Below are 9753 nucleotides of genomic sequence, written 5' to 3' on the forward strand. Positions count from 1 at the left end.
GCTTATCTTATAATCCGTATTTTTAGCTTGTTTTTTTAGTCGAAAAAAATAATTTTCTCTCACAACAAATCAGCCGGAACAATATTTCGCCTTTTTTTTAGCGAAGCCAACAGGGCCAAGGGTGGGTTCCAACGCCCTAGGGCCATGCTATTTTCTACTCCATCCATTTCAAATTATTAGACGTTTTGGTTTTTCTGAATATACTTTGGCTATGTTTTAAGTATGTGTTTAGTATCTATACACAGTGTATATCTAAGTGCATCTAGAAAAATAAAAACGTCTTATAATTTAGAACAAAGAGACGATACACTTTGCATGCGTGACAAAATTTCTACCGTTTGTTATTGCTCCCGTGACCCTACTGCTGTTTACATGTGCATATGCAAGATTGCATCTACCAAATAACTTTTAAATATATAAGATTAGATTCTCAGCATTCTTCCGGTCGTTCCGGTCGTTGAAGGCCGGCGCTAGCTTGAGATTTTGTTCGTCTAAACAATAGCATTCCCCTTGGGCCAGTTGCTGCCAAGAAGTGTACAATTTGCAGGTAGAGAGCATTTGTGATCCTCTGATTCATGGCAGGCTGTTTCTTATATGTATTTCTCACATGATCGTGTGGCTTCGTTTGTTGTGTTATCCTTGGAAACTGCGGAGTAGAGATAAAATATATGTTTATATACAAAAGAAGAATGAAGGGCATTTCCCATGTGAAAATCATGCGGACCTCGGTGCTGATTCTTGTATAAACGGCATGTTGACATGGCTGGTGATGCCAAATCTTGTGGCATATACTTCTTCCGATTTGGTGATTCACAATAATCAGAAGTCGTCGTCGTCGTCTCTCATGTCATGTTTATCAGTTCATCATGGTATGGTGGGCCAAGTTCAGGCGAGATTTTTCTTCCAAAAAAATGTTCCATAATGGCAATTTAATTAGATGCTCAACAACTAGATGATCTTATTTTTGTAAAATGGAAGGCAAGGCTTCAACAACTTCTTCATCGAATTAAGCAGGCCTTTCCTTTTTCCCCCTACGCGTCTGAATTCTGAACTTCTGAAGAAACAACGTCTTTGTTCAAACTATGCTTCGTCATTTTCGACTCGTAGGTGGAACCAATGAGGAAGCAACGAGGGGGCCTGATTGGCCCATATGGCCCTCTCGGGCCCTGACCGAGGACCACCACAGCCTGATCATTCGCTTGCGTCCACTGATCGACAGATAGGGCGATGCTCTCATCTCATGGCCTGAGACCTGACAAACAAGGGCTCGGCGGATGCTGCCAGGCGTTACTGTACGAACACGGGTGTGGCACACCACACGCATCAGCGATAGACATCAAGCAGGAAAGGCGACAGTGATGATAAGGCAGGTAGGGTTAGCACCCATGTCGCAATCTGCACACACGTATTCACGCACTCAGGGCGCGTCTGCGTGCGTGCGTAAATCGCATTGCGATTTGCATATGGTCCATGAATATATTGGAAGCCTTTAAGATGAGTACGTTCTCAGCCACATTTTGCTCCAGTTTAGCCAGGGGAACCAGCCTTGCCTAGTACAGTTGAGCAGGTCAGCTACGTGTCTGCTGCTAAGGTTCGAATTATTGGGGAAATGATTCAAGTGGGCCTGATTTCGAGATTGGCCCATCGAACGGCGTTGCATGGCTGATAACAGCGCAATCGCCACTTGCACAGTGCTGAACTCATAGCGACAGCAGGAACTGTTCCTTTTTTTTTTTTGGGGGGGGGGGGGGGGGGGGGGGCGCAAGAACTGTTCCTCGTGTGACGCATCAGAATCAGAAATAATCCACATATCTCTCTCCTTTCATTTTCCCTGTTTTTTTTAGATGCAGTATACACCTAGGGATAGCAGGTTGGTAGGAGCTGCTGAAGCATTGATTTTTCCTCTCTGAACTCTCAAGCTTTTTTTTAATACTAACAAACTCTGAAGCTTGTGAAATTCTTGGAGGTACGTACACGTACGTTATTAGGGTTTGATCACCTTGATGAAAAATATGCGATACTGACCTCACCTGGCCTCACACATCGGCATCACTGACGCTGCATAAGTCTATTGCCGCAAAGACTTTCCCATGTAACACGTCATCCCCTTCTTCGGCAGCTTCTCTTACTTCTCTCCCTGTCCGTAGAGAGCTAGTACTACTAGCAGTAGAAATGACACGGTCGCATGGAGGAAGTGTGCGCGGGACGCCAACTCGAGCAAGGCAGCCAGCCGCGCGCCGGTGCACATGGTCTCATCAATGCACGAGCATTGCCATATCCCTGTGGGATTACGGTGACCACCGATGATGATCCTGACACCACGCGAGCGAGCTTCTGATACACAGTTGCTGTTGCTGAACGAACTTGCTATCTGCTAGTACCAGTGCACTGCTGCTGATAGCCACGCTGTCATTCTCCATGTTCGCTTAGTTTATAAGTTGTATTTTTTTAGTCAACTTCTCTCACAATAAATCAGTACGATACTTTTAGTTATGGCTTATCAGCCAAACAAACAGAGCAACTGTTGACCAAGGGCGTGATTGGTTGCAGAGCAAGCCTCGAGCCACAGGACCAAAGAAGCCAGGTTAAGCTCGTGCAAGTGGTCGTGTTTGGTTGTCTTTGTTATTGGTTCAGTACGAGATGATGTCATGTTTGGTTGCATACATGTATCAAAGTTTTGGGTATCTGACACATGGGCCCCTGCACCATGTGTGAATCAAACCGTCCTGTATGGAGAGAAAAGTGAAAATTAAGAAGACAGAGATATGTAGGATAGAGGAGGACAAATAAATGAAAGAATACAGGCTAAAGGTGCAAGCAGGAAAACCAAACACTACCCTAATGCACAGAGTGATACCGGATAGACATTCGGCATGAGCGGGGCAACCGATCACGCCCAAAGAGAACCTCATGCATGTGTTCCACCCATCGGTCGGCCATCAGTGGTAGCTGGGATGCCGGAAAAGCAGACGTGAACCACACACACTGCCCTGGACACTTTAATTTAGTTTTATTTTACTTGCAAGTGAAGGTGGATGTTTGACACGATTTTGATACAGGCTTGTTTTCAGGAGGCTGCTGGTTGGCAGGCAAACAGCAGAATGGTCGCCTCAATTTTTTTTTTAAATACTCGGCACATTCCATTATCACTTATCAGGGAAACGATTGCAGAGTGTATGTAGAAATAAAATTGATGATCAAGTCATCGCAATATAATAGTGTTTATTGAGGCAGCATTGTGCCATGATATGTGGCATCTGCATTCCATTTTTTCTTTATGGAAGTGAGAGCATCTACAAATAAAAAGCTACAAAGATTTCAAACATGTGTCATTGCAATTAAAGATTTCAAACATGTGTCGTTGCAATTAAAGATTTCAAACATGTGTCGTTGCAATTAAAGATTTCAAGCTGGTGCGCTTGCAATTTGCGTTGTGCTGTTTGAACTTTGAAGTGGGTCTTTTATACTGTACCAACATTTAATTTTCGATGCGTGGCATGGTGGCAAAACCTTTCTGAAGCTTTCGCCCCGTTCGCGTACTCTTAAACCTGGTTTGATCCACATCTTTTTTTATCCGAAATAGTGTTTACCTCTCACAAATTTTTTCACATTTCTCCAAAATTCCTTCAAGCGAAGGGGACCTTTATTTTGGAGCATCTTTATTTGTGGCGGATGTTGGTTGGTATTACACAAAAGAAAAGTAGAAGATTCCCATGCACATGAATACAGAATACGTACTCCCAAACACCCAACACGAAAGTTCTTTGTCTGCTCCGATCCAGCTGAATACAGTACAGTAGATAGTTGAAGTTTGGTGCTCTGTCAAAATACATGCATGGAAACTGCACAGCTGCCTGATGAATGTTAATGAGGTGTAGGCCCAGCGTCAGGTAAAAGGTTTACCCTGACCAGCAGTGGGTGGATGTGGATCCAAACTAGTACATCTGTTACAACTTAGGCCCTGTTTGGCTTACTCTATGTCCGGTTTGTTCGGCTTCTTTTTTTCAGCCGGAACAGTATTTTTTTCTCGGAACAATTCAATCAGAACAGTGTTTTTCAGCCAGTTTCAGCCAAGATTCAGCAAGCCGAACGGGGCCTACTAGTAATATTCTTCACGTATGGGCTATGGAACAGGACATAGACTTTGGAAATGCTGAAGCGCCACCAATCAATGATCTTTCATAACTGTCATGTTCGCTTAGTTTATAAGTCGTATTTTTTCAGCCAACGAATAATATTTTTCTCTCACAGTAAATCAGCCAATAATACTTTTAGACATGGCTTATCAGCCAAACAAACAAGGTACTGGTGCCCTATGAAAAATAAACTTATAAGCTGCACAACTGCCTGCTGAATGTTAGTGAGGTGTAGGCCCATCTTCAGAGAGAAGGTTGACCTGAACCAGCGGGTGGACCGCTGGATCCAATGAAAACTACAATCTGTTACTGGTAATATTCTCCACCTATTGAACACGACACAGACTTTGGAAAATGTGGAAGCGCCACCAATCGATCGATGTTCTTTCACAAGAAATATAATGAATATAGACAAGCTTTTGCTGTCTGCTGATCAATTCACTTGCGACTTGGGAATCCCCTATTGGACAAAGCCGTGCAGGTGGGAAACGCACATCAGAACTTCGGAGCGCCGCCAGACTTCGGTAGCCGGCGGCGGCGGCGGCGGCGGCGGCGGAGCCACGGTTTTCGACGTACGTTCACGTTGGCCGGTGGTGGACGAGACGTATGCAGCAGGGACGGAGAGAGAGAAGCCAAAGACCCAACCCAATGGTCGATCCATCATTGCGTCGCAAAAAAAAAAAAATGGTCGATCCATCCGATGGAACGACCGCCCTGGTCCGCACGGCGCCCCGCGAAAACGACCAATTGATGGAGCATGGGGGCTTCCCTTTTTACTCTCGCTGTTGCCGCACTGCAAACTTGCCGCCGAGTACAAACAACTGCCCCGAACACGTACGTCCTAACGTCCGTTCACGTGCGACTCCGGGAAAAAGGCAGCGAAAACGATCCGGGAGGGTCTCTCAGCCCTCCCCCGGCGGCCAAAAACCGCGTCGATCGTTGGATCTTTTTGCCGATGATGAGGAATTCAAGCAGCCATCGCATCGGTTTCACAGCGCCATTGGCCCAAATACGGGTGCGTGCGCCGGCCAGGGCACGCACGACGCCGAGCGAGCACCAACCACCGGTTCGCACGCTCGGCAACCGTTAACGCGCAGCGCCATACGCGAGGCGCAACCACGCGAGCCCAGCGCAGGCATCCGAGCACTAGAGCGGCATATATACCACCTCGGCACTAGAGCGGAGCGGCTGCTCTTGCTCTCGGCTCTCCCCTCTTTCTCTATCGCAGTCGTCGGCGCAGCATGGGGAACTGCCAGGCGGCGGAGGCGGCGAACGTGCTGCTCCAGCACCCGGGCGGGCGCGTCGAGCGGCTCTACTGGTCCACCAGCGCCGCCGAGGTCATGCGCGCCAACCCGGGTCACTACGTCGCGCTCGTCACGCTCCGCGTCGCCGAGGAGCGGCAGGACGCGCCCGGCGGCGAGCGGCGCACCGTGCGCCTCACGCGCGTCAAGCTGCTCAAGCCCAAGGAGACGCTGCTCCTCGGCCACGTCTACCGCCTCATCACCACCCAGGGTGCGTCGTCCGTGCGTAAAAATAACAATCAGTCCAGTACGCGCCCATGTGTGCCCTGCTACGAACTGATGAATGAACAAGCTGCTAACTTGCGCTGCGCTGCTGCAGAGGTGACGAAGGCGGTGCAGGCGAGGAAGGAAGAGAAGCAGAGGAAAGCGCAGCAGCAGCTGCTGGAGTCGAGGCAGGGCACGCCAAGGGGCGCGGCCGAGGAGGACGACGACGAGGCAGCCTTGGACGCCAGCCTTGATCAGGTGATTATTACATGGATGGATTAGACTTTGCCTCTCGAACTCAACTGCTTTCCGATGCTCCCATGCACGCTCTCGCCATGACCCGTGCGCCTTTAATTGCTTCTGCAGCCTTCAGGGGTAGTTAGCTGTTCATCTTCTCGTGACTATCCTTCAGCCTGTTCGCGTGTCGTAAATGATAGTAAATTTTTAGTCAGAACAGTATTTTTCTCTCACATCAAACCAATCAGCAGTAATGATCTACGATCGTTTTAGCCTCAGCCGAAGAGGCTGCTTATCATCTGCTCTTGTCACTGGAATTTTTCCACTGTAGAAAAAAAATCTGACATAACTGAGAATCACAATCATGACAAGTAAACAAAACGGTTAAAAAAACTAATAAGTAAATAAAATATCACAATTTGAACATTCCAGGTGAAATGCATACAAGAAGATTGTATTATCTTTTTTAAGGAAAGAAGAAGTGTAGATAACTAACTGATGGTTGATGATGCTATAGCACCCAGAAGGACGTACAGCATTAGATTAGGGGATAGATTAATAGGTGAGTTTCAACTAATGTCAGGGCCGGGGGAGGAATCGTTTCCGGGAATCTTTTCCTTTTCCTACGGATTTTATTAACCACGCAACATGCAAAGGTTCCTTCTTCTGATTACTCTTCTGCTCTTCCCATCTGACTGCAGTTGGCGCGTCAGGACAACGGCAGCCGGAGCTCCAGTGTGCGGCACCGGCAATGGCGGCCGTCGCTGCAGAGCATCGACGAGGCCACGAGCTGATATGTCAGCTCAATACACTCATACCACACAAACCGTAGGGCCGTAAACATTGACTGGTGGACCTGTATTTTCGGTGATCACCTGGCCTCGATTAGTTCGTCGCAAGGGTTGCTATTGGCCTACTGCTACATTTGCACACTGTGAGTTGGAGTTGGACACCCTGGGATGAGAGGGCTGCTTCAGATCATGCAGTATGTAGCCTCGGATCCGTGTAAATTTTCAGGTGTTTGTTAGCGAGACTGCTTTGTTTCCCCCCTCCATACGGTTTGCACATCGAATCATATAAGTAACGAATTAGAGTACTAGATTACTATTAGATTTACAACCGGACATGTCATGTACTTGCCTCCCTTGCAGATGGGAATCGAGCGTATAGCTTTTGAGGATATCGCTGTGTCGTTTCTTTAGTATTCGCTGTTGATGCCAAATAGGCAATCATAAACTCAGTGCCAATGATGCCGGCAGCAGTTGGTGGAATCATCGGAGCCTTTTGGGTTGGAAGCTCATCATGCGTATTATTCACGTCGGCGATGCTTAGCTTAGCCCCTGTCCTGACGAATGGGCTCATGCACATTTGATTTGTTTAAGCCGTCGATGATGGTGTAGAACAGGACAAACGGTGTTTTGAAACAGATACCACGATACCTACATCATGTTCGCTTGGCTTATGAGCCGTACTTTTTCAACAAACAAATAATATTTTTTTCTCACAAAAAATCAGCCAACGGTAACTACAATGCTGAAGAATACAGAGGTGTCTGACAGTGGCCGTAGATTAATGGCCAGTTGATGGTGTAGGCAGCCCACTGTGCTAACCACACAGCTCACCACAATTAATGCCCAATGGCCCTACCTGCTAACCACTTGCTAATCTATGCAATCGGCTCCAAGTTGAGTTGAGCTGCTGCCTGATGCAGTGGTGCTGCCGTGCTGGCCTTCGGCCGTCCTAGTAGTAGTTAGTATTCAACTACAAGCTTCCGCAACACTTGCATTGCAATTTGCACAGTCAAAATAAAGCAACTCCACAGCTCAAGATGCCGGATTTCCTCATTCACCGTGGTGTTCAAGCGAGCAGGGTGGTGCCAGCTTTTGACTAGCCACCGCCCACCACGCGTACGGTTTGCTGATCGACGTGCCTGTCTTTGGCCGAAAGGCGAAGGGCGCTGCCTGCGTTCATATCTGGGCACAAAACCCGAGCCCGTGAGCCCGGCACGGAGCCCGCTATTTAGGCCTGGCCCTAGCCCGGCCCGGCCCGAAGGTCAATGGGCCCGGGCTGGCACGGCACGGGGGTGCAGGCCGTGCTTGGGCCGCACCCTAGGCCCACAGGCCGGCACGGCACGGCCCGCAAAATAACGGCAAGCCCGTAGCGGCCTAACGGCAAGCAGGCCGCCGGCCGCCGGCCCAAGAACTCCCCCCTCCTCCCCATATATAAACCGCGACCCCCCCGGCCCCCACCCCCACCCTAACCCTAACCCCATTCCCCTCCCAACCGCCGCCGCACTCGACACCCGCTCGGTCGCTCGTCGCCACTCGCCTCCTCTCGTCGATCCATCTTCGCCGCCGGTGCGACCGTCGTCCTTGGATCCGGTGATATCGCCGCCGCTCCATCACCTCTCCCTGAGTTCCCTGCTCCCTCAGTCCCTCTCCGTCTTCCTTTTTACTCCTTCTCCTCTGTTTGTCGATGAACATGTGAGTCCGCCTCCCCGTCTCTCTTCCGCCGTCGCTCGCCGTCCTTCTTAATCCCGTCTTGCCCTTGTGTGGCCCTCGTCTTCTCCGGCGCCGGGCTGTGGGCTGGCACGGCCTGCTATTTTTGCCGTGCCTCACGGGCCAGCACGGCACGAAAAATGGCCCACAGGCCCGTGCCTGGGCCGAAGGCCAGGCCCGCAGGCCGATGAGGCACGGCCCGCAGGGCACGGCGTGCCTCCTTGGCCCGATAGCCATCGTGCCGTGTCGGCCCGTGACCGTGCCGTGCCGGGCCGGGCCGGCCCGATGCCCAGATATACCTGCGTTCTGCGTTGCTCCCTCTGAGCCTGTGATCCGAGAGATGGGACGCAGCGATGGAGGCTGAATGCTCCATTTACCGAGGCACTCCGACCTCCGATGGCATTTTGACTAAAGATGGCAATGGCCCCGATATCCGACGGGTATTTGATTCATTAGGAGATGGGGATTGGATTATATATTTACCTGCGGGCATCTAAATGGGAAAGAATCCATACCCGATGGGTATAGCGGGTACGGAAACGTTCCCTGTTTACCCGTCCCCGTTACCCGTTGGGGAACCCGACTATTTGAGCTGTCATGCGAGTATTAGGCCCAAAGAAACTCAACATAGGTATTTTGATCCAAATCTGAACAGTCATATATATAGTTTGTGTGTTTTAGGAACCCTCGTTCAATTTTTCCTCACCATCACTACCAGCAGCACAAGCACGCCTGTCTCACGAGCGCTCGTGCCCCTCGCTTCCTCAGTTCGGTCTCTCTGCCACCTTTGTTCGTCCTCCTCGCAACCTCGCTCCTTCTCCTCGGCATCTCCGAGACTCCGACACTTATACCTGGGTGAAGAAGAAACGTCTTCGATTGCAAAGCTGCGACCCCAAGTGTCCTTATTTATCGGGTATGCAGTATCCGTCGGGTATCTGTTACCCGACCGATACCCGACGGGTATGGGGATGGGCAAGAATCTATACCCGAGACAGTTAATAGGGATGGGGACGGGATAAATTCTCCGTAGCGGGGAAGAGAACGTTCCGACGATACCTGACGGATATATCCTTGTTGCCATCCTTAATTTTGACAGGGAATTGAAAAGAGAGCAGTGAAGTGAACGACAAGCCATGGCATGTTACCGTTCATCTTTTGTCTCTCTAATCTCGCTTTACTCGGTGTTTGGTTCTTTAGTCCCTCCTAAAATTCATATCACATTAAATATTTAGATACTAATAAGAAGCATTAAATATAGATTAATTACAAAATCAATCACATAGATGGAGGCTAATTTACAAGACGGATTTTTTAAGCCTAATCAATCCGTCATTAGCACATGTTTACTGTAGCACCATGTTGTCAAATCATAGACTA

At 49.2% G+C, this 9753-nt stretch overlaps 1 protein-coding gene across 1 annotated transcript; it reads left to right on the forward strand.

Annotated features, from left to right (window-relative positions):
- Nucleotides 1-5200: 5200 nt before the first annotated feature.
- Nucleotides 5201-7058, forward strand: LOC136464421 (uncharacterized). Its single transcript, XM_066463371.1, has 3 exons — nt 5201-5648; nt 5757-5899; nt 6580-7058. The coding sequence occupies exons 1-3, from the start codon at nt 5378-5380 to the stop codon at nt 6670-6672; spliced, it is 507 nt and encodes a 168-aa protein (XP_066319468.1). The 5' UTR covers nt 5201-5377; the 3' UTR covers nt 6673-7058.
- The last annotated feature ends 2695 nt before the right edge of the window (nt 7059-9753 follow it).

This window comes from Miscanthus floridulus, chromosome 7, assembly GCF_019320115.1.
Source record: "Miscanthus floridulus cultivar M001 chromosome 7, ASM1932011v1, whole genome shotgun sequence".
In the NCBI taxonomy this organism is placed as follows: Eukaryota; Viridiplantae; Streptophyta; class Magnoliopsida; order Poales; family Poaceae; genus Miscanthus; species Miscanthus floridulus.